The following is a 24,907-nucleotide window of genomic DNA, read 5'->3' on the forward strand; positions in this document are numbered from 1 at the left end:
ATCCCCTGGAATGTGAGGGTAGGGGAGAAGCATAGCCATGACAGATGGGGGTGAGGGGTGGGGTCCAGGAAGACACCTTTGGCAACAGTCATGGGAAAGTTAGATATGAAATAATATGCCCACAGGCGTCATGGGAGGCATTGGCATAGATGTGTTCTGATTGTCGGCCAAAACACCGGACTCACGGAAATGCAGGTGCTGTTTGCTTCAAGAGAGCATTCTCTGGATGCCCTCCCATGCACACACGCCTGGGGTGGCTCACCTCCGCCCAGCCCTGAGCCTCCGAGGCCAGAGACTCAAGGGCCCAGGGAAGGGTGGCTACAGTGCGCCTGGGCTGTGAACACTCACCCCTTTTATTGCCTTCAGAGGGCTCCTGCCACAACAGATGAAGCAAGGAAGTTGGAGGACGCCAAGTCAAGAGGCTCCCTGGTGGATTTCATTAAACGTAACTGACCCTGCAGCCCTGGGTGGGCTGGCACAGTGCGGGGGAGGGGATAGTGGCCAGGGGGACCCCAGCCTCTGTGGTGTTGTGTGTGGTAAGGGGCAGTAGGAGCAGAGGGCCCATAACTGGCCCATCCCCTAGGTGTGCCTGCAGCCCAGCGGTTCTGCCAGAGCCTCGACACCGGTCTGTTCACAGGGTTTCCCCGCATCTTTCTGAGGCTCCTGATGAACCCGCTCTTCGTCCTGGTGGTCCTGGCCCAGTGCACCTTCTCCTCCGTCATTGCTGGCCTCTCCACCTTCCTCAACAAGTTCCTGGAGAAGCAGTATGGCACCTCAGCAGCCTATGCCAACTTCCTCATTGGTGAGCCCAGAGGGTGCTGCAGGATCCGCAGGGCTTGCCTGGGCCAGGAGGCAGGCACTCCAGCCACCCATCCAGGGATGGGCGCAGGCCAGACCAGACCCAGGCAGGGGCCGGAGGAGGGCTGCCCAGGAGAAAGAATTTTAAGGACGGTTTTCCTGGTTGGCAGTCTAGAAAGTTCTTGGCAGACTTCTGACCCCTTCCAGTCAGGAGTGGGTGGAGGCTGGGGGCTGCCTTCCTCCCTGTAAAGGGGCTGGAAGTCTGACAGCTTCCCAAAGGCCCTGACATCATCAGGAACAACACAGGAAAGAGGGAAGGTTGAATTTGAGGTTAGACAAAATGCCTCCTGGATTTTCTCTTCTTCCCCAGGGATCTGAATATATTTGCTTTGATTAGAGAGTATATGGTCCAGTGATTCTCAACCCAGGCTGCACCAGAGGCTCCTCTGGAGAGCTTTGCAAAACACAGATGCCCAGCCCTACCCCAGGTTAACGAAACCACAATCTCTGGAGGTGGGGCCCAGCAGTAGTATTTTTTCAACTGTATTGAGAACTACAGATGTGGTCCCACCAAGTACCCTAGGAAATCACTGGGCCCAACCCACAGGTGAGTTTAACCATATGGAGTTGGCAAGGTGATCAGTGCATGAGATTTGAGGGTGACTCCCGTGCACCCCCTGGCTGGTCCTTGGCTGTGGCTTTACCCCTCTGGCCTTCCATCTCTGACTGGTACATGGGGGTCATCACTCTTGTGTTGCTAACCTCATGCGGTCCCATGCAAAGAGGCCCCAAGGAATGAAATGTGCTTAATAAATGCATATTCAACCCACATCTCTTAAGCTGCAAGAACCCCACTTCTGTATTTTTTGTATAGGCAAGGCAATCTTATCTCAAGATATTTCTCTAGATGTGCCTGGCAAGCAGTAAATGCTCAATTAATGTCAGCTATTTCGATTACAATTTAACATACCAAATGTTCCTTCCTGAAGCCATGCTTACTTCTCAGTGATCCAGCTCAGTGTTTGCAACCCACATGCAGTCCCAGGCCTGTGCACCTGGATCACCTCCTTCTTTCCACTTATAGGTGCTGTGAACCTCCCTGCTGCAGCTTTGGGGATGCTGTTTGGAGGAATCCTCATGAAGCGCTTTGTTTTCTCTCTGCAAACCATTCCCCGCGTGGCTACCACCATCATCACCATCTCCATGATCCTTTGTGTTCCTCTGTTCTTCATGGGATGCTCCACCCCAACTGTGGCCGAAGTCTACCCCTCTAGGTAATGGGAATAAGGGGTAGAGAGATCCCCTTTGCTAAGGCCAGGGCCTAGATCTGGCTGTTACACATCTTCCTTCCTGCTTCCTTAACTCTCTTCTCTGCTGTACACTTTTTTTTTTTTTTTTTTTTTTGAGACAGAATCTCACTCCGTCACCCAGGCTGTCATGCAGTGATATGATCTTGGCTCACTGCAAACTCCACCTCCCAGGTTCAAGTGATTCTCCCAGGTTCAAGCAACTCTCATGCCTCAGCCTCTCAAGTAGCTGGGATTACAGGTGTGCACCACCACACCTGGCTAATTTTTGTATTTTTAGTTGAGGCGGGGTTTCACCATGTTGGCCAGGCCGGTCATAAACTCCTGACCTCAAGTGATCTGCCTGCCACATCCTCCCAAAGTGCTGAAATTACAGGCATGAGCCACCCCTCCCGGCCCACTTTTGATCTGATCTCTCACGTGGCAACTTAGAAAATCAGGTCTTGAATGGTCTGCTCCATTATAAGAAGAGATCAAAGGCTCATACTGGGCCACCAGCAATCAGGGTTAGAGTTCTGTTTTCTTAAGAAGCACCAAAAACTAATTTGTTTGATTTCAGGATGAATTTGTAGGGCTGCGAGCCACAGGAACCAGGAAATAAGCTATGTTTAGCATCAGCTCTGTGCTGGCTAGAATTTCAGTTTCATTTAGCTGCTGAAGAGAGATGAAAGGAGACTTGAAAAGATCTGGAGAAGAATAATGAGAGTGATGGCAGACTTGAAAAATTAGGGCAGGTGAGGAGGAGGGCAGGTAAAGTCTGCCTGTTGGTTTGCAGACAACAATATGGGTCACAGTGTTAACTTTGGCTTTACGCTCAGGAAGAGCTTCAGAGCCCTGTGAGGGGGAGGATGCCAACCAAGGGACATTTTTTTTTCCTGGGTGCCACCTGTCAACAAGCTTTTTTTTCGACTTTGCCTAATGAAGTTGCAACATTTGGAGATGCTGTACCTTTCAGCCCTGGTATTTTCTCTATTTTTTTTTTCTTTGAAATGACCTCCTCTGTCTTTGGTGGGTGAAGGAGAGAAGGGGTTTGGGGGAAGGAGGGTTGCTCGGGGTAGGGAGCTCACCCCTGGTCTGTACGGCACTTCTGCAGGCTGACTGTGGATTGAGAAAAGCCGAGAAGCCTTTGGGCCTTTTGGCAGCGTCCGCTGGGAGTTTAGCACATGGCTTTGTCCTCAGACAGGCCTGGACTGTATACCAGTTCTCCTTACTAGTTGGGGGAAGTTACTTACCTTATCTAAGCTTTGGTTTTCTAATCCACAAAGGCAAATAATTCACTGTAGACTCATTGTGATGATTGTGCATGTAAAGCCCCCGGGCACAGTGCCTGGCACATGAGATGAACTCTCATTCGTATAATTATACTAGTGAAATATCTGGACAGTGGTTTGTCAGCCCCTTTCCCAACCCTCCCTGAAGAAGGTCATGAATATCAGATACCAGGGAACAGTGGGAACAGTGAGATCAACCAGTGAAATCCCTCTGGTTGAAGCTCAAAGGGATGGAGTAACTCTGGGCAAGGTCTACATTAAGCCAGGAGACAGACAGCAAACTAAATCCTGGATTGCCTCAGCGGTCCCAGCCACTGTTTTTCCGGCTGAAGAAGAGGGAAGGCGAATATTGTCTGTGACCTGCCCGTTGCAGCTGCCCTTTTTGGTTGATTGGTTGTCTTGACGCCTACTGTGGCAGGGAATTCACCAGCCAGGTCTTCCCAGCGCATAGTTAGTGGATTTGGGCTCCCAGTGGCAGAAGAAATGGAGAGATGCCGTGACCACTAAACAGTGGCAAATTCACTGTTGGCTCCACCAGGCATAATTCAGATCCCAGGGTGGCACTGGCCCAAAAGAAATAAAGATGCACAGACACACTCACCAGGCCAGGAACTCACACTGGGCTGGAGTGTAGGGTTTTTCTTTGGTCTTGCTTTGTTTGACTCCCCGTTTCCTCTTTTGCTGGCAGCACATCAAGTTCTATACATCCGCAGTCTCCTGCCTGCCGCAGGGACTGCTCGTGCCCAGATTCTATCTTCCACCCAGTCTGTGGGGACAATGGAATCGAGTACCTCTCCCCTTGCCACGCCGGCTGCAGCAACATCAACATGAGCTCTGCAACCTCCAAGCAACTGGTAAGGGCAGCCAGGGTCCAGAGGTAAGAGGAGCCCCACAGGATCTCGGAGCTCAGTGCATGCCCTCAAAGACTGATTCTCGGCTCCAGGATAGGCGGGGCTCCACACACACACTCATTGCCAGCATCCTGGCCTCCTCTGAGCCACATCCAACCTCTCTCTACCTCCCTACCCTGGGGTCATGACCAGATGCTGACAGCCCATAGTCAATTAAAGACTGGCTGATGTCCAACAAATTCACATTCTTCAGGCCTAACTTCTCAGAGCAGAAACCAGTCAAAGCACTCCTTCAGCTGAGGCCTTTGAGCCCCATCCTGAGGGATCCTCATGGGCATCTCTGGGTCCTGCAGGCTGGCCGTGGCCCAGATAAATCGAGGGCATTAGGCTTCTGTGACACGGACCTGGAAGGGTAGAGCCAGAAGCAGTGGCTGAGGGCATTTGGTTCAACCCCTCAGCTCCCAGGTGTGGCCACATGGCTGGCCTGAAGTCATGCAGCTATTTCGGGCTGGCCTGGGACTTGAACCCAGGGCTCTGCCTCAGTCTGGGGCACTTCTATTCAAAGCCATGTATCTTCTGGCCACCAGCATTCCACTTGGGCAACCTCCATTCACTGGACTCACTTGGCAAAGTACAGTCCTTTTTTCTGTGGCTCCACACCTCCTAGGATCAGCCAGCAGCAAACTGACTTGAGTCATTTGTTTGGTTATTCAATAAACAGAACACTGGGCACAGCCGTGAGTGCGGAGGATGTGATGGTGAACCCATCAGACAAGGTCCCTGTTCTCATGGAGTGTGCATTCTATCAAATCAACACACAGGATAATTCTAGAAAGTAACCCATGCTATGGAAGGACTTAATAGGATGGAGAGTTCCCAGGGGCCTCCGTGAGAGCGTGACATTAGAACTGAACAACCAGAACAGAATTGTATGCACACCAGGAGCAATGCATTCCAGATAAAGGGAGCAGCAAGTGCAAGTCCCAAGGGCATGAATGTACTGGGCATGCTGTAGGAAAGAAGAGAAAAGGCCAGGCTTGGTGCTGTAGGAGGAGTGTCACACCCAGCTGGCCAGGGAGCACGCAGGAGCCAGAGCCAGGCAGGCCAGGCTTAGGAACTGCTGAGCAATGAGAAGACAGTGCAGTTAGCGTAAGCTAGGAACATGCCTTATTCCCTTAAGCCTGTATGGACGGGATGGGCAAGGCTACTGCCTACTTACCAACCTCCTCTGAAAGGACAGGGCAAGGCTGTTGCCACTGCCACCTCTGCGGGCAAAGAAGCGTGGCTCCCAGGCAGAGGAAGGACAAGGAACTTGGACAAGATGCTCTTTGAGTTGCCTTCCAGTTGTGGTGGCTTCTGTGGTTTTCTTATCTCTGTTAACTTACCTCTGAGCCACCTACTTCCAGAAATAATCTTGGCAAGTTTCCCATAACAGCATACATACCTCAAGACAAAAACCCATTAGCAAAATATCAAGAAAAAAATCAGTAAATTATAAAGAAAAACAGCTCTATTTAAAAAATCCAGACTGAGGAAAGTAACAGCAATATTGTATATAACTGACTTTGGAGTTTCCTAGGGGCCAGGTGAAGAGGGTGCATAGTTACCACCGTCGGCAGAAGAAAACGTACTAGTCCATTAGTTCTAATATTAGTCCTGTAACTGCTCGGACACTGAAATTGTCACAGGCTGGGCCCTCTGACGAGGGCAGCGAAGGAAGGTGAAGACCACCAGACCAGGGCAGTAGCCACCAAAGTGAGTTGGACAACAGTATTGAGCCATATGGACTTGCAGACTTGAGACAGGGGCCTCCTTCTCTGGAGTCCCTTCTAGGCAGGAGTTCCTTTCAGACAGGGAGCTCCAGCAAAGGCTTGACAGAATCAGAACCCAGGGAATTCCACTGTGTTCCCATTGCCCTCCTACTGCTTATGCCTCCCTCTGCAATAAACACACAAACAGCAAAAACAACAATCTGCAAAAACACCACTGCTGGGCATGGGGGGCCTGGCCCAAAGGAGAGCCCACCTGGGCCCCTGGCTCCAAGCTGGGGGTTGGGGGCCTAGCCTGGCAGTGATCCTGGGCATCCAGAGGCAGATGTGACTTCTGGAGGAGCCCAGCCCATCCCAGAAGATGGTTTCTGTTGCCCAAACAATGACAGAGGTGGGACCCCTGGGGCAGCTTGAAACCCTCACCTGGCCTCAGGCTCACCCACCTTCCCTGGGAACCAGACCCAGAGGACACAAGGGTTGAAACCTAAGTCTCCAGCAAGAGCTGCTGCAGACGTCTGAAGTGTGTGAAAGTGAAATAATAACAAATTTTCCCCCTTTTCCCTCCCCTTCCTCTTCAAGATCTATTTGAACTGCAGCTGTGTGACCGGCGGATCTGCTTCAGCAAAGACAGGATCGTGCCCTGTCCCCTGTGCCCACTTCCTGCTCCCGGCCATCTTCCTCATCTCCTTCGTGTCCCTGATAGCCTGCATCTCCCACAACCCCCTCTACATGATGGTTCTGCGGTGAGTGGCAAACGGGTCTGGGGCGTGGCTTCTCCTTCCCCACATCTCCCTTTGACTTTGTGCCTAGTTGTCTGTTTCTCATCTCTCCCCCCTTTTCTGGCTCTCAGAGTCCTTTGAATGACAATGTGCAAGGTTCTTTTGCTCAGGGGAAATAATACTAATGGCAACAGTGCTGGGATCCCTGCCCGGGGAGGCTCTGTGCTGAGCTCCTCATTGCAGGGCCTCATTCAGTCCCACAGCGTCTATGTGATACAGGCCCTGTTGGCGCCTCCACTCTGCACATTGGAGGTTAAATCACAAGCCTAGGCTGGGCGCGGTGGCTCACACCTGTGACCCCAGCACTTTGGGAGGCCAAGGCGGGCAGATCACCTGAGGTCAGGAGTTCAAGACCAGCCTGGCCAACATGGCAAAACCTCGTCCCTACTAAAAATACAAAAATTAGCTGGGCGTGGTGGCCGGTTCCTGTAGTCCCAGCTTCTTGGGAGGCTGAGGCAGAAGAATCACTTGAACCAGGGAGGCAGAAGTTGCAGTGAGCCAAGACTGTGCCACAGCACTCCAGCCTGGGTGACAGAGTAAGACTCCGTCTCAAAAAAAATAATAATTAAAAAAAAATCACTAGCCTAGTATGGCAGAGCCAGTGAATGGCTGAGCCATGTGTTGAAGCCAGGCTGCCTGGCTCCACACCTGGAAATGCCTGTAGGTTTGCTTATTTTTAAATCCTAAAAGAAATGAGAAGAGCAAAGAGAATTTAGTTGGATGCATAAAACCAAGGCAGGAAAATGTGGAAAGTTTCAGAGTCAGAGTGAGAGCTATGGAAAAGGATGAAAATGAGAAAATCCCGGTATGATTGGCTCCAGGACCAAGTCCCCAGGTCAGGAAGGGAGCGGCTGGCCAGAGCTGGAGGGGAGGAGCGGGGTGTCCCGTTACAGCTGGCAGCTGGCAATGAATGCCTCTGAGGTTTTCACTGGGAATGACCTGCTCTTCACCTCACTGGCTGCAAGGAGAAAACAACATTTGTACCAAATTCACCTAACCCACCCCCGCTGCCCTCCCTCCTGTCCTCACTCACCTCGCAAGCAGAGAGGGCAAAAACACAGGATTTGGACTCCCGGTGCCAGGATCAAAGTCCCTGCTCTGCCACATACTGGCTGTGTTAGGGTGTTGCTTAACCTCATTGAGCCTCAGTCTCCTTATTCATGAAATGATGATCATGATATCGACCCCAAAGGGTTGGTGTCAGGATTCTGTGCTAAATTGCTTTGTAAATATAAGGTGTTCTATATATTGGTTAATTATCACTACTAATCAAATAATAATAATAATAATTCACAGCTAGCTAGGTGTCTGTGACCTATTTTCCCCAGAAGGCTAGGAGAAAAGGAAGGAGCAGATGCAGCCACTCGTTGGGATCTGGGATTTTACCCTATTTATAAGCGAGCTATCAAGTTAGCATGAAAGCTGTCAAATCAAACTTCTATTTCAAGGATGCTGGCAGAAGATGTGAGGCTCCTGGGTCAAAGACAAAATACCTTATTACAGCACAGAAAGCAGCACAAAACTTAGGGTGTGCCAGTTATCCTTGCCCCCCAAATCCTACAGGGGTGACACAGAGAGGCCCAGGTGTACACTTTGCAAGAACACTGAGCATAGAAGAGCCACCACTTCTATGGTGAGCAGTGAGCACCGCTGCTCCTGGTCTTGGAGGAAACGTTAACTCATGCCTCAGAGTTGCTCATTGCAACTACAACCCTGAGAAATGGCGCAGGAAAACAGTAGTCAGGGCCCTGCATTTTGAGCTTACTCAGCAAGAAGGTGCAGGGATGCTTGGAACCCACGGCATGTTGCCTCCCCTGACACCACTGTCACCCCCTTCTCTACCGCTCCCCATCCTGCGCATTTAAAGTACTGACACCTTCACCTGAGACTCTTCAGCGGGCTTCCCTTCTTGCACCTTGGGTCAGATGGACCACAGTGGACCCTCTAGCCCTGACATAAAACTACATGAGGCCATGATGAGGAGAGGGCACAGGGTAAGAAAATCTCCCTGGCAAGACCCTCTGCAGCAGGGAGAAGGGCAATCCCTGTCAAATCACCTCCCAGAGGACTCCCGTCAAACCCTAGGTACGAGGAGGTCATGAAGAACAGAGCATCATTTCAACCACAGGGTGGGCTTCTCTAGAAAATCTCTCCTTTCTAGGTCGAGTGGGGGTAGGGGATGGAGAGGAGGCCCCAGGATCCCACGATTTAAAGATAAATCCCACTGGGAAAGATGACAGAATTGATGCTATTTATTGTGAAGAAGGAGAAGCTTAAAGATGACTTCATAGGCCAGGTGTGGTGGCTCACACCTGTAATCCCAGCACTTTGGGGGCTGAAGTGGGTGGACCACCTGAGGTCAGGCGTTCAAGACCAGCCTGGCCAACATGGTGAAACCCTGTCTCTACTAAAAATACAAAAGTTAGCCGGGCATGGTGATTGGCGCCTGAAGTCCCAGCTACTCGGGAGGCTGAGGCAGGAGAATTGCTTGAACCTGGGAAGTGGAGGTTGCAGCGAGCCAAGACTGGGCCACTGCACTCCAGCCTGGGTGGCAGAATGAGACTCTGTCTCAGACAAAAAAAAAAAAAAAAATGATGACTTTGTAGGTGACCCAAGCATTATTTGTATGAGTCCTGGCCCCCAGTTAGCCATGGGAACACAAGCTGGAAGTGAAGGCTAGCTGAAAATGCGGAAGGAGAAAGAGAGGTCAGAAAGCCAGCTTTCATTCAGGGCCACATGGCACAGAGACTAGAAGGGGCCCAAGATCTCAATCAAAAGCCAAATTGGGGTGGCCAAGTCCCATTTCATTGAGAATCTAGGGGAGTCTGCCCAGGGCAAGGGCCAAGACAAGGCAGGCATCTATTATGAACTGGACCACTGGAGGGATCTGTAGGCACAACAGGATTTGAGACACTTTGCATTGGGGGTCCCAAGGGGTGCCTCTTCCCCTGCGCCGGTGAGTATTTGTCTCACCAGGCCATCCCTCAGGGGGGCTGGGCAAAGGTCCCTTTCCAGTTTGCTAGTGGAACTGTGATGGTGCTGGTGAAACAAACCATAGGTAGAGGCCTGGGGATTACTTCTGAGCTCCCTTCCTCACCGTCCCCTAGTACTGAAGGCTCTTCCTGACAAGCACCCACCGGGAGTGTGTGTGCTCAGAGCACAGAAAGTCCTGGAGTCAAGTCACTCATCAGGTGCCTCTGCTGGCCAGCTGCTGGCTCCCGACCTTGTGTGGGGGTGTCCTCCCTCTCTCCACTCTCCAGCTGGGATGGCAGGGCCATCCCCGGTTCTCTCTGAATCTCCTTCCTCAGCCAAACACGTTTTCCTCTCCTGAAGGAAGATGGTTAGGGGCAGGACCGGCTACCTAATTTGCAGGACCTATTGCAAATGAAAATGTAAAGCCCCTGGCTCAAAAATTAAGAATTTCCAGACAGCTGCAGCAGAGCATTAAGCCAAACATGGGACCTTTCTGAGGGTGGAGTTGTGTGCACACACCCACAGAGCTAGCCCGGGGTAGGGAATTCTTTTAGCTGTGCACAGAAGCCTGCAGCCAAAGCGCCCTAATTACACTTTGCAGCAGGGCTGTCTTTTATTGGTATAAGACATTCTGTGGGAGTTGTTCAGACCTGCTGCTATCAACACACCCACAGCATCCTTCTCTCCACTCCTAGCCTCTACTGCCCTCTGCTTCTTGAAGGGGGCTCTGGGCAGCCCTGAAAATCACACAGACCAGTGGTTCTCAGTGGTGCATCAGAATCTCCTGGAGGTAAAATACAGATTGCTGGGCCCCATCCCCAGACTTTCTGACTCAGTAAGTCTGGGGTGGGCCTGAAAATCTGCATATCTAACAAGTTCCCAGGGGATGCTGATGATCCAGGGACCACGCTTTGAGGCCACTGACGTAAAGAACTAGAGCATTCAGCCCAGGTGAACTCGGTCACCAGAGGGCTCATCAGGCCACATGAGGGCTGGTTCTGACCCGCCCTGAGGCTGGCTGCCCCTTACCCAAGGGATCGTGCAGCCCTGAATCCTCCCGCTGCTGATTTCCTGTCTGCCTTTTCAGTGTGGTGAACCAGGAGGAAAAGTCATTTGCCATTGGGGTGCAGTTCTTGTTGATGCGCTTGCTGGGTAAGTGTCTAAGACCCCTCTTCCCAAAAAGTGGCCCCAGGCAATGGGGCATCTGAGGGCTATGGGTGCAGGGTAGCGATGGAGGAAGCACCATCTCATCTCCATGGCAAAGAGAAGCTGTGCATAATCAACGGCAGATGCCAAAATCCATGTGGACGGTTTCCCAGATTGCTTGAGGTTAGGAAAGACTCCATCTATGGCATTCATTCCTAACTAAGTTATGTAAGAAAAATGAAAAGTGAACACAGCTGAGAATACCTAATAGAGTGTTAAAGGCAGGTATTTTTAAATCTTTCTCCCAAAACTCACTGTAGGAACAAAACTTTGCATTCCTGCCAAGCCAGAGCAGCGGCTGAGCCCAGCCCTGGCTTCCTTTCCATTTTACAAAATTCACTCCTCCTAAAACTATTCAGCAAAAGTGTCTTCCATGTGGGGCCCTCTGCTGGTGAGTCCTGCCTGCCCTCAAGCAGTCCAGAGCCCACCAGAGGAATGGAGCTGTGCACAGGTCATCAGCAGTGCCCCACGGGAGGGCGAGCTGCTTGAGGCAGCAGGGGTGCTCTCCCGGGGTGCCTGGGCTGAGGGCTGGGGGCACAATGCAGGCCCGTTCCTGGACTGCTCACACTGGCTGTTCCTTCTTGACGTATCTGTGCACTAGACTTAACACAAGGCAGTAATAGAGAGATCCTTGTAATGACAGGCACACAGTAGTAAAGGGACCTAATTGAACGGAGGATGTATTAATTAAGGGTGCAAACTACAGAGGGGAATATGGAGACTCCAGCAAGAGGAACTTCAGTTACTATAAGGTGTTGTTTCTGACCATAAATGCTGAAATAATGTATAGCCCACTGTGCCTCATTACCCAGGGGCCAGGTCAACACCGCACCCTGCAGCGGCTTCCATCCCCACTTTGAGATGTGTTGGTGATGTCTCTACTGGGGGCCAGGTGAGCGGGAGCCCTTGCTGAGCCCAATCCAACCCCATGTTGGGAGAAGTGTTTGGATGATGGGAATGAACCAGCTTTTTCAGTGGGGTTTCTTGTTCCTCTAGTCCCTGCAGAGCCCCTTCAGACCCTGCTCCTGCTGCCTACATTATAAACACAGAGGAAGCAGAGCGGGAGGATCTACCTGTCCTCCCGGCAGAGGCTCCGTTGTCATCAGAGCTCTTTATTTTCATTTGTAACTTAACTTTCTCTAACACTTCTGCTGGGAAAGAGACCTCACATTCCTCTCAGCCCATGCAGCACCTAGGATAGGCTCCAAAGAGCCCTTTCCTGCTTCCTCCAGCAACCTCGAAAATGACCTTGAAAACAAGGACTCTCTCGGACTCTCTCGCACCGCTCCAAGCACTCGCTGCCTTTGTTTTTCCATTTGAGCTCAGATAACTCAATGTGGGACCACAATGAGAAAACCCAGGCCTGGAGGGGTTCCATTTATCACCCAAGAACACAATCCACTCTTGGGTAGAAAAAAGGACTTCCTATTACAGGTTTTAAATTACCCATTGGCATTGGGTTGACAATGTTTCTGGACTTTGCTTCTACACAAGGAAGTGTCATATATCACTCTGTCTGGCCAGTTTTCATCCCCCTGTTCACCTGGAGACTCGAGAGTGAGCAGGATCTGAGTAGAGAGGCTTCTTCTTGGAGTTTCCCACTTGTGGGCAGTGCCACAAGTGGAACATTGTCTGTCTTTCTTCTGGAAGCAGCTGCTCACAGGGCCCTAAACAAAGTCTGGGAGGCTGTTCTCAGCACTGTGGTTCTGAGAATGGGATAGGCCAGCCTTGGTGTAAATCCTGGACAAGCCCCTCCCCAGTCCAGTAACTGCCTAGAGCTGTAGCTAGTGGTACACTACCCACAGGTAGTGTAGGCATCCGGAATATTAGACAGCCAGGAAGGCATAGCCCCTGCCAAGCCAAATCTTAGCACTCAGATGCTGGGAAGTTCAGGGGCCCAGAACAGAAGCTCTGAGCAGCCAGGTATTGGGAGGTCTGCAGAGGGGTGTTGTCTAATCCAATAGGGCAGTTTGGTGTGGTGGAAGTGCACGGGATTCAAACCTCCATAAACCAGGGTTCAAAGACTGGCCTTGACTTCTCTTGGCTGTGTTACAGTGTCCCAGCCAAGAACCCCTTCCTCTTCACTAAAAAGTGGGCACCCACACCTCGGGGCCAGTGTGAGGACCTGAGAAGTCGATGCCTGGAGAGCCTCCTGCCACACAGTGGAGGCCCGTGTATCTCCACTCTGAGCTGATCTCAGGAGAACTATGTTGGATGTCTGAGCTGGCATCAAGGTGATCCCTGTGACTTACTCTGCCTTGAAAGAATGGCCCAGGTCCCTTTTCTAAGCCTTCTGGTGAAAGAGAAATTCAGGCTTCACTGAAAGCTATTCTGCTTTCCAGAGTCACTGTGATGCCTATGGGTGCGGCAGAGCCGTTCTCATATATGTGAACTGTGTCGGGGACTTGGCTCCCACACCCCTGCTGGGCACCTCTGCCTGCAGTTCCACCTGACCAGGGCTTTCTGAACCCTCTTCCAGCCTGGCTGCCATCTCCAGCCCTCTATGGCCTCACCATTGACCACTCCTGCATCCGGTGGAACTCACTCTGCTTGGGGAGGCGAGGGGCCTGCGCCTACTATGACAACGATGCTCTCCGAGACAGGTGAGGGCCCAACATATATGTGTGTCCCAGAGCCAGGCCCTGGGCTTGAGATGACAGTAGTCATATGCCCAGTGGCTACTGTGGGGGCTGTCAGGCTTTCGAGGAAGAGAACATGAAGGGCCACCTCTGCGGCCCTGCCATGGACAGGGAGCAGGGGCTACTATAACAGGCATTTCAGGGCTCACAGGGAGACGTCCAGGGACTTCCATGACCCAGAAGCCCTTGGAAGGGGCAGCAGACCCAGGGACTTCCCTGACCTGAAAGCCTTTGGAAGGGGCAGCAGCAGAAAGAAGGGGCGGGGATGGCTGGAGTCCAAGGAAGAGGCCATGGCTGTGGAACAATGGGGGCCAGCCTCCTGCTGCTCAGAGACAGAGCGGGGGCACATCATGGCTCCTGGCAGAGGTCCAGGGCAGGGGAACCAACCTGCCTCAATGGGCCAAGTCCAGCTGCAGTGCTATTGGGTTCTGCACCCCTTCCAGCCACTTCACCTGCTGTCGTCATCATATGACCCAGAAACCACAGGAAAGTGGGCTCGAGGGGACCGGGCAGGGGCTGGAAATGGTATGGGAGTGGCAGAGAAGACCGCAAAGGGGACAGGCCAAGAGGGCAGCGAGAAGATGTCCTTCTCCTTCTGGCTCTGCTTGGAGGACAGGACCGTCCAGGGCTGGCTGGGGCAGCCGGGTCACCTCTGGCCTTGTGGAAAGAGCCAGTGGAGGGATGACGAGCCCTGGATTAGGAGTCCCATGCCTACTCCCTGCCTGCTTCCCTGCAGCTTTGTTCCCTTTTGGGTCAAAGAAATGAGGAAAGTGATCCCCACCTGGATGGTGCCCACACCCTTCGTGGGCCAGCGAGGGAATGACGTGGCTCTTCCCAGTGGTCCTGGCCCTGGGATGTGGGCTGCAGAGCCCCCTCCCTCACCGGTCCTGCCTCCTCCTGACCACAGGTACCTGGGCCTGCAGATGGGCTACAAGGCGCTGGGCATGCTGCTGCTTTGTTTCATCAGCTGGAGGGTGAAGAAGAACAAGGAGTACAATGTGCAGAAGGCGGCAGGCCTCATCTGACCCCAGCCCGGGCCACTGCCTTGCTCCAGAGAGTGGACCTTGCCTCTTCCACACCTGCCTGTATTCACTAATGTTAACATGTCATTTCCTTTTTGTATTTTTAAACAAGAAAGAAAACCCCAGTCCTCATTTGCCTTCCCTACCTCCTCCTCCCAGAGTCCTCCCTGCAGTTCCTCAGGGTCACTGTGCACCTGGGCTGCATGGGCCAGAGCTGGGGGGCTGAGTCTTCCCTGGCCCCTTGGAAGAGGCCCCCAGATGCCCAGGCTCACTTCAGTGCTGGGTCCTCCATCGAGGATGCCCACTGAGGCAGCCAGGCCCCTCACCAGCCCTGGGGGGAATCCTAAAAGGAGAGAGAAAAAGGGTATCTGCCCTTCTTGCCAGGCAGCTCCACTCTCCCGCTGACTGCCCACATCCTGCAGAGCAGCAGGGGTGAGAGGAAGAAGGAAGTGGCTGAGTTATTAATAAATAGCCAGAGCCCCTGGGAGACTGGGGAGACTGGCTGTAGCCCCCTTCGCACCTGGGTTTGGCATCTGCACAGACTATGGGAGGGGCTGGCTCCCTCCCCGTCAGATCCTCACTTCCTGTACCTAGAGGCCATTCTGGATGCTGCCATGTTGGGAAGTACAGTCTCTGCCCATTACCTGCATGCAGGCACCAGAGCAGGGACTGAGAAACCCCAAGGATGGGTCATCTAAGTGCTGTCCATATGAACCCTGGACTTTCTGTCCTTAGATCCTCACATGTTATCCCTGTCTTTCTGGGGTATGTTTCAAACTGAGAAAGCTACAACACAGTGAAGACCCAAGGAAGGCCTATGAAATGGTCCCAATGCCCAACCTCCCACCCCTTCAATGTGGGGATGAGACCCCCTCACCTCAGAGTATTGGGAAGAACCTCCCACATCTCCCTGGCAGCAGATGAGGTGGCTTCATATGCACTTCCCTGTCTGGACTTCAGCCCGTATTCCAAGGAGTAGAGGCAGAAGAGAGGTCGGCAAAGCAAGTGATGAAGCAGAGTGGATGTCCACTGTCATCAAGCTGGATGGCAAGCTGCAGCCCACAAAACACAGCCAGTCAGGTTGGCTTTCCTGGTTTCAAACGTGCTCATACCATTACCATTTTCTCAGCCTCTTCTCACTGCCTCCAGAGAGGTGGGTGCCTGGGTTGAGAGACACAGCTGCTATGTGATAGAGGTTGAGAGACAGAAGCCAACGAAGGAGGCCGTTCATCAACAAATATATTTATCGGAGACCGACTTTGTGCAAAGCAATGCTAATACAGCGTTCTCCACCCAGCTTCCCTCAGCTCTTACCTCACCTCCCTCCATTTACATTAGGACCTTCTCCCAGGGTGTGCTCGGTGGGCAGTGTGGGACTAGGGGTGTGGGAGTTGGTGAGAGCAGGAGGAGAGGTGGGGACAGCAAGAAGCCACAGATTGGCATGAAGGATCCTGACCTGACTATCCATGCCATCCATGGCCCCCAGACTGACTCTGCACCTGGCCCTTTGCCAGACAGCTCTGTCTCACCATGTCCTCTGGAACAGCTGGGCATGGGTCATGGCCATACATGACCCTTAAGTGCCACTCTTCTTGGAAGACCCCCTCCAGAAGCATACTGGAAGCCACCTCTGGGAAGGCCTCATATGGTGATATGCCAAAATATTTATGTCAGTGTCCAAACAAAGTCCAATGCCATGAGACTGAAGTCTTTGTGGAAACCACTGTTACAGACAGGCTTATTTCCAAAGCCACCTCATTTCCAAACATCTCACTCAGGAAGGGAGGCTCAATGTAACCTCAGGGGCCAGTTTTAGCATTTGAAATGGTTCTGCTTGGAAAACGATGCCCTGCAACTAACCCTGGTCTTTCCCACGGCAATTTAACCACATTTGGAAGGCACTGCCTTCAGCTGAGTTTATGAACAATGAATGCCAACCTTCATGTTCTAGAAGATTGGTTGCACTCCCAAACCTTTGTTCTATTATATTACTATTAAAATATTCTAATTTTGCTATTGAGGTAACTTGGTCATGAATTTATGTTGTCATATACATCTGTCAGAGAACAGACAGCACCTGCACTTTTTTTTTTAATTTTATTTTTGAGATGGAGTCTTGCTCTGTCACCCAGGCTGGAGTGCAGTGGCACGACCTTGGCTCACTGCAACCTCTGCCTCCTGGGTTCAAGCGATTCTCCTGCCTCAGCCTCCAGAGTAGCTGGGATTACAGGCCTGTGCCACCACACCTGGCTAATTTTTGTACTTTTAGTAGAGACAGCGTTTCACCATATTGGCCAGGCTGGTCTCAAACTCCTGACCTCAAATGATCCTCCCGCCTCAGCCTCCCAAAGTGTTGGGATTACAGGCATGAGCCACTGCACCCTGCCAGCACCTGCATCTTGTAAACAGAGGAAGTGCTCATGACATAGACCCCAGGGGCCCATGGCCACAGGGATTAGAGGTAATGCAACTGTCAACCCATTAGCCTGGTATCAGGCAGGTACCAGACACTGCTTATTCCTTCAGTGAAGTTCTGCTGGGCTCTGAGGAGGCCGGATCAGCAATTTATATCCAGAAGTGGAGTTGGACGCAAACAGCTAAGTCCATCGCACAAAACAGAATTAATATCATAATCCAATTGATCATATGGTCACAACCAGTACTACTACTCTCCAGAAAATCTTTCTTCTCAGCTGTCAGCAGGGAATATAATAGTGTCACTTTCATTTCACTTCTAGAGCAAAGCTTAACAAACTTTCTTGAGTGTGTGACACTCACAGAGGATGCTGTTAAAATGCAAATTCCCAACACCCTCCACCCAGCCCCAGCATCTACTTCTGTGGGTCTAACGGGGACCCAGGAATGGCACTTTTAATGGCCCCCTCATGAGATTGATGTGGGTGGTTCCCAAATCCTGTGAGGTGGGCTGTCAGTGCAGTAGAGCCTGGGGGATGCCCATCTGTGCTTAGGCCGCTGAGAAATTTATAGGCTCGATAGGCCTTTGGTATGTTCAAAGGTGAGTGAAGGATAACAAGGTGAAGAGATGCCTGTGAAGAGATGCCTGTGAATCTGATTTTTTGGGTGGCTGCAACCAAGAGTCAGTGAGCATGAAAAACAATCCAAGAGCTCACATTTATATGAGGCCCTTATCAGTACTGAGAGAGACATTCTCACTTCACAAGCTTGGATGTGCAAAAAGAAAAAAATCACTTATTTCTTTAAATCAGATATTGATTTCAAAGCCCCCATCCTGCTGTCTGGCTGGAAATTCAATATCAACCATGCTTGGGTCTGGCTCCTAGAGCCATCTGAAGGTCCTTGGATGCCTACGCATTCAAGGGTGCCATTGTGTGTCTTTGGTCCCTTTCCCATTCGAGGCTGTTTAATGGCCTTGCTTCTCACCTGAGCCTGGAAACCCTACAAAGCCCAGACCCCAGGGTTAGGCCCACCTCCCTGTGCATACTAGCAGCTATGCCCTCTCCCAACCCCAGTCCTAGGAAGCCCACTCCTCTGCACCACTCCCTCTCCCTACAGAATCCAGCCCCTCAAGGGCTGAACAAAAAAGCCAGAAAAGGAAGAGTGTGCAGGAACCTTTTTTATCCCATCCTTCTTTGACCCTTCTTGGAAAAAGCGCAAATACAGTGATAACTAAATACTATATCAATTATCCTTTGGCCCAAAGCCCTTTGGGGTGATCCTGCCTGATGGACGCCCCATTTAAAGGTGAGGAATCTGATCCTGAGGAAGCAACCATTGTGGCCAATTTCACACAGATAATAGCTGGCCAGGCCTAGACTCAAACCAGGCTGTCCACCTCTCTCTGGTCCAGCCCAGTCACCCCAGCTGAGTCATTCTGAAGAGTCAGCGTGGACTACAATGGTGGGGAGGCCCCTCTTTTCCCACTGATGTTCACTGGCCCATGGGAGGGAAGTGGGGGAATCTCTTGAGGGCCATTAAGGTGGGTAACGAAGGCAGAAGAACCAGGTAACAGTTCATTTACTTACCTTCTATTCAACTAGCAACAACATCACAACTATTCATTAAACAGGGCCAATTTATCCCTATAGCACCATGAGTTAAAGAGAGTTGTGGAGAAGAGAGACAAAGAGGGAAGGGTTTTGAGAAGAAAAGGCCCTGAGAATCCTGCAGACAGACCTTCAAGGGAACAGCTCCATCTGGTGACTGCTTAGCAGATTCTTGCTCAAGAAACAAAGCCATATTGTGATTTTATTCAACCACTCTCAAAGATGGAGAGATACAGTTAAGCTGGAGGCTGAAGCCAGTCAGTATCAAATTGATATTAAAATATTATATTGCAGAAAATCCAGGAGAAATACATCCTATCTTTCACAACCACAGGAAGTAAATACCTGGAAGAAAGGTCCATCTCCTGCCAGTAGCACCAGACACCAGATTCATTATAACCTTTCATCAGAGATTAAATATGGAAACAGATCCTGGGCAAGCCCTTGGCAAATCATAAATGAGAGGAAGTTTTTCTCCATGGCATACCCTGGCCATTCCTCCACTCTCCCAGCCACATCATGTCTCCAGCCCTGCTACAACTTGACAGCAATAATAATAACTAAAATGTGCACAGATCTTTACAGTTTACCAAGCCATTAACCCATTTAAAACAACTCTTTAATCAGTAAATCAGTGAGTAAAGGCTTGGCTATGCTGTGGCAACAGACCTCTCGAATCTTAGTCACTTGACACAACAAAAGATGGTATCTCGCTCGCAGAACCTGCGGTGATCTGGGCGACTCTCAGGTCAGTGGCTCAGTAACCCAGACTGCTTGGAACCTGAGGTACCTCCATTTCATTATAAGCTGCCATGATGGATGGGGCACGGGAAGAAAGTCCTAGAAGATCCCGCACCGCTAAGCAATGCTTTGCCCCAAAGTAATGCTCTTCACTCTGCTCCCAGCCTAGCTGCCGCAAGAGCGGAACAGAATATTCTGTGTGCTCAGAAGAAGGAAAGAGCAGATATGGTTGAGCACTAAAACCCTCTACTGTGGGTAGTGAACCTAGGTGGACACAGTTGCTCACCTAGACACTTAAATCAGCTTTGTGGGGCTGTCGGGGTCGGGAAGCACAGTCTGGAAAGATTTCCCAATGGAGGAAGCACCAATTGTGAGTCCCTGAAGCTGAAGGGAATATGCCCAGGCAAGGCCGAGGCAGTCTGCGGAGGGCTGGGGAGGTGGGAAAGACGATTTTGCTCAGAGGAGGCAGAGATGGGGTGGTGGCTGAGAGATGCAGGGTCAAGGAAAGGATGGCTTCAGAGGGAAGAGATTGGCTGGGGCAAAAGGCCACAGGACGGGGAGGCTGCGGGGTCCAAGAGGACAGCTGACGGAGCGAGACCCCGCGGGCAAGGAGGAGATGGGGTGACTCTCATGGCAGAATCGCACCAGAGTTCCCACAGCCCTGTGGGGCCGCTATGACTAGTCCCATCCTGAACATGGAGAAAACGAGGCCCCTTCCAGTTGTCCCTCATGCCTCCCTTCATTTATGTAGTACCTGATGTGTATAAGGACAAGAAGTGACAAACATATGGTACCTACCGTTCAAGGACATACAGTCCAGAGCTAGGACAAGACCTTAACACAGGGCAAAGTACCAGTGCTCTGAGTTCATTTGATGAGCGATGGGAGAAGGGGCTTGATCCTAGCCATGCGGGAGAGACTGGAATTCAAGAGAGTCAAATGTGCTGGGAAAGACTTTCTGGGCAAAAGGAATAAGCAAAGGTGTGCAAAGGTAAGGAAGCAGGAAACCTGTGCACATCCTGAGAACTCGCCGGCCAGAGGCCTGTGAAGGAGCGCAGTGGTCAGGCAGGAGAAGCAGTCGAATCCAGGCTGAAACCATCCTGGAGGGTCTTGAGGCTGGCTTACCCCAGGCTGTGAGTAGTGGGCTCAGCCTAGTCCCCGCTCCTGGGTTAGTGCTCACGTTCCCCTCTGCCCACTCAGGGCCTGGAGGAATGACCTCAGAGCCCCCACCAACCAGGCTCAGGAAGGCATTCCTAGCTCAGAGTACCGTCCTGGAGTCTACACTGGAAGGGGCTCCTGAGTGGGCTGCCCCACACCGCGAGGAGCAGAGGCGCAGTCCTCCCGCGTGCTCCCAGCACACTCCACCCCTGCCCAGCACACCCAGGGGGCCCCCACCTTGCCCACCTGGGGGGAACCACCCACTCTGCCCCCGCTCAGGGAGTGGTGGTGGCCGCTGCTCTATCCCCTCCTCTCCCTTCCTCTTCCACCTTCTCTCTCTTCTCATCTGGGTGCTGGAACCCAAGCGTGAAACTGAGAGTCAGAAAATCAGTCTCAAGGCAGAGCGGGGCAGCTAATTTAAAACGGCTTCTACTCCGGCCGCCAGTGTGACTAATCTCCTTCTCTTCGCTCTACAGGTCTATAAATGGGCCACAGCAGGCACCCCTTTTTAAATCTGTAAAATCCCCAAATCCATTAAAAGTGACTTCAGAGGTCCCAGATAGGGACCAACATTTGTTTAAACCTTTGTCCTCATTACATCTCATGACTGCCAGCTTACAAAAGAGAGACTGGGGATTCTGGAGGAGACACACGCTCTCCCTTGAGTCCACATTGGAAGGGACAGAGGCAGGTGTCACACCATTCCTCTTTGATCCGAACCGCTTGAATCCCAGAGTTTCAACAGCTCAGGTGGGTTGAAGGCTCAGAATGTACCAGACATCCGAAGCGCTTTACATACATTTGCTCCTTGAATCTTCACGACAGCCCTGTGAGATGCAATTATCATGCCATTCCACAGACGAGGAAACGGGCCCAGGGGACTGCGGTCTCGGCTCCTTTCCTCTGGCTTCCTCAGAGAAGACGCAGAGGTCCCCGCCGGGTGGGCGAGGCGGGGTGGGCGGCCCCTTGCGCCCTGGAGTAGCATTCGGCCACCAGGGGGCGCCGTCCCCGCTGCGGCCCGGGGAAGCCACCCGCGGAGGCGCCACGCCCAGCCCGCCCACGGGACGCCCACGGGACGCCCACAGGACGCCCCCGCCGCCCCACAGCTAGCCTGGCGGGACTCCACCACCTGGGTCAGCGCGCCTCGGACAGGTCGCTTACCCGCCGGGGTGCCCTCGGGCCTGCGGGGCTCCCCTCGCCCACCGCACGCACGCCTCCCCCTACTCTGGCTACCCCGGAGGGCCCGGGGGCTGAGCCCACCGGCGCCTGCTCACGGGACACGGCCTCCAGGAAACTTCCTCTCTGCCTCCCCGCGATAAAGCACCGTTTAGTCTATTTATATTTTCAGCACGAAAGTGTATTAAACACGTTAGAGAACAAGGAGAGTAGAGGGTTAAGGTGCCACGAGGCACAGAGAGGGCCCGCGGGCACACACGGCTTCCTCAGGCTCTCTGACCGGCCGTGGGCAGGGTGGTCCCCAGCCGCATTGTGGGGCCATTAGCACCCAGAAGCTGTCAGCCTACCCACTGCGTCACTAGCACCATCTGGGACCGATTATTCAGCCACTGCAGGGGGTTCAGTAGCCTCTGCTTCCTCCTTCCAAAACCGTCACCAGAGCACCTCCTGGGGCCTGGCCCTGAGACAGGCGTGCATGTCAGAAAGAAACTGATGTCAGCATTCTGGGCACTGTCCACCCCGGGAAGGGGCAGGTACCCATCCCGTCACAGACTCAGGCACCCGGGCAAGCTGGGCACCAGGCCTATAGAGGTGAACAAGACAAACAGAAGGCAGACAGACAACCAAGAAAGCATCCAAACTGTGGCTGCAATTGGCTGATCAATTACAGGTGCAATAGTGCCATGAAGGAGAAGTGCAGACAGACAGATGCCTGCATGGAAATGCAGGGGGAAGAGGGTGTATGTGGTGGATTAACAAAGGTGAAAAAGGCCCGTTCCCTAGGGGATTGGAGATCTGGAGCAGAGGTGAGCTCTAACTGTGCCTTGAAGGATAGGGTAAGTTTGTTGACAGGGGCCTTAGAGAAGGTGTCCTGGGCGGAGGGGACTGCAGGAGTGAAGACTCAGAGGTGAGAAAGCTGGACCATGTTTGCCTGGAGGGCAGGGTGTAAGTAGCGCCCCCAGTTGCAAGGTGCCTCAGGCAGAGCACGGTGAGCGGTGGATTCTAGAGGGAGAGTGTATCATGTACATCTCCTTTAGTAACTAACAGGGTGCTGCTGGTGGATGATGGGGCGTCGCTGACAGAATTTTAACAGAGGCAAGATGCAACCAGATTTCAGGGTGTAAAAGGCCACTGGGGCTACACGTGTACTTGGAAGAGGGAACCTGGCTGGCAAAGGTCCTTAGGAGGGAGGCCTCCTTGTCATTATGGCCACTGGGATACTAGAGCAGGAGACATCAGAGCCGAGAGCAGGACCAGCCAGCAGCAGGAGCATCCCAGGCACCCACAGGCTCCTGGCAGCCAGGTTGAGCCAGTGCAGAATGCAGGGTTAGCAAAAGGCCATGCAGGAGCCCATCCCAGCACCAGAACTTGCCTTGTTATAAAACAGGCATTAGAAACTGGCTGAGCCTGGGCCCAGCACAAGGGTTCTAGTTGGCCTACAAGATATTTACATGTCTTTAAGTTAGCTCCAAACACTGGGAGAGTTTCACTCGGGTTTTCTCTTGAAAAACCTTGGTGCAGTACTCCAGCCCAAAAACAATGGATTGGAGCTGAGTAGAGGGCAGTCCTTCAGATGGACCCTGTCCTCTCCGGGTGGCTGCAGTTCCCACATCATCTGCCTGGCCCTTGTACATATTTAAAACTTTCACACACACACACACACACACACACACACCCTCAAAGAGTAAAGTTAAAACACCAGAAATCCAGGTGGATGTTGGAAAAGACAAGCCCAGAAGGAAAGAAAGGCTGTTCAAGAAATAATGACCAGGGAAGACTGGCCATGCTTGAGGATGGATGGGCAGAAGATGTGAGGAACAAGTGGTGATCGCCAGGTGACTGCTTGTGGCCTGCTAGAGAATCAAATCCAGCATTGAGCTCCTCGTCCTCCCCAAACCCCCTTTCACTGACTTTCCTGTCTCAGTTAATGGCATTCCAACCTTAGTTGATGGCATTCCAACCAAAAACTTGGAGACAATACAAAATAAGCTTTAAAAAGACTTTTTAAAATCTGCTTTACTGACATATCGTTTATGAACAATGAAAAGCATTAATTTTAAGCATACTTGCTGTTCAATGAGTTTTGACAAATGTATACAACCACACAACCACCATTTTAATCGAGATATAGAACATTTCCATGACCACCAGAAAATTTCGTGATACCTCTTTCCAGGCAATACTATCCCCACCTCCTCATTCCATTCTCCTTCCTTGTGCAAGCAACTAATAAGCCTTATTTCACTATAGATTAGCTTAACCTGTTCTAGAATTTCATATAATCGGGGTCATATAATACATTATGTATCTAGTTTCTCTTGCTTAGCATGTTTTTGAGATTCATTCGTGTGGCTATGTGTATAAGTAGTTCAGTCCTTTTTATTGCTGGGCAGTATTTCATTGGATAAATAGATCATAATTTGTTTTTCTGTTCATTTATTTTTTGGCATTTAGGCAAAATATGTTTTTCTGTTCATTTGTTTTTTGGCATTTGTTTATAACATTTTTACTATTATGAATAAAACTGCTTAAAAATTAAGCAGTGCACATTTGTGCACAAGTCTTTCTGTGGACCTATGTTTTCTTTTCTCTTGGGGAAATACTTAGGAGCAAAACTTGCTGGATCACAGGGTATGTGTACATTTAACTTTATAAGAAACTGCCTATTTCCAAAGTCATGCCATTTAATGCTTCCCACTGGTATGGGAGAAGTCAGTTCCTCTGTATCATTTTGAAAACTTGGCATCACTAGTGTTTTTTAATCAATTGTCTTGAGGTTTAATTTCCATGCAATAGTATCCATATATTTTTATTTTTATTTTTATTTATTTATTTTTTTGAGACAGAGTCTCGCTCTGTTGCCCAGGCTGGAGTGCAGTGGTGCAATCTCAGCTCACTGAAACCTCAGCCTCCTGGGTTCAAGTAATTCTCATGCCTCAGCCTCCTGAGTAGCTGGGATTACAGATGCACACCACCACACCCGGCTCATTTTTATATTTTTAGTAGAGATGGGATTTTGCCATGTTGGCAAGGCTGGTCTTGAGCTCCTGACCTCAAGTGATCCGCCCACCTCAGCCTCCCAAAGTGCTGGGATTACAGGCATGAGCCCACCACACCCAGCCAATATATTTGTAGAATAAGGTCAATTTATTCTGATAAATGTGTACATCCCTGTACTTCCATATCCAAATT

The 24,907-nt window shown here is 51.4% G+C and overlaps 2 protein-coding genes across 2 annotated transcripts in view; both read left to right on the plus strand.

Moving 5' to 3' along the window:
* The window catches only part of SLCO2A1 (solute carrier organic anion transporter family member 2A1), a 98,283-nt gene extending 81,613 nt beyond the window's left edge, over positions 1-16,670 (plus strand). Inside the window, exons 7-14 of the mRNA XM_032143729.2 lie at positions 367-445; positions 638-802; positions 1,883-2,072; positions 4,065-4,230; positions 6,576-6,739; positions 10,836-10,900; positions 13,434-13,557; positions 14,501-16,670. Coding sequence (XP_031999620.1) covers positions 367-445; positions 638-802; positions 1,883-2,072; positions 4,065-4,230; positions 6,576-6,739; positions 10,836-10,900; positions 13,434-13,557; positions 14,501-14,618 — 1,071 coding nt within the window. The 3' untranslated portion in view covers positions 14,619-16,670. The remainder of the gene's footprint in view (positions 1-366; positions 446-637; positions 803-1,882; positions 2,073-4,064; positions 4,231-6,575; positions 6,740-10,835; positions 10,901-13,433; positions 13,558-14,500) is intronic.
* A 387-nt stretch (positions 16,671-17,057) lies between these two features.
* Positions 17,058-21,028, plus strand: LOC116462078 (uncharacterized protein C3orf36-like). Its single transcript, XM_032144341.2, is given in 4 exon segments — positions 17,058-17,076; positions 20,378-20,850; positions 20,852-20,925; positions 20,927-21,028. Coding segments are annotated over 4 exon segments (600 nt in total). The 3' UTR covers positions 20,961-21,028.
* Positions 21,029-24,907: the final 3,879 nt, after the last annotated feature.

The sequence above is a fragment of the Hylobates moloch genome, unplaced genomic scaffold (genome assembly GCF_009828535.3).
Source record: "Hylobates moloch isolate HMO894 unplaced genomic scaffold, HMol_V3 SCAFFOLD_22, whole genome shotgun sequence".
NCBI lineage: Eukaryota > Metazoa > Chordata > Mammalia > Primates > Hylobatidae > Hylobates > Hylobates moloch.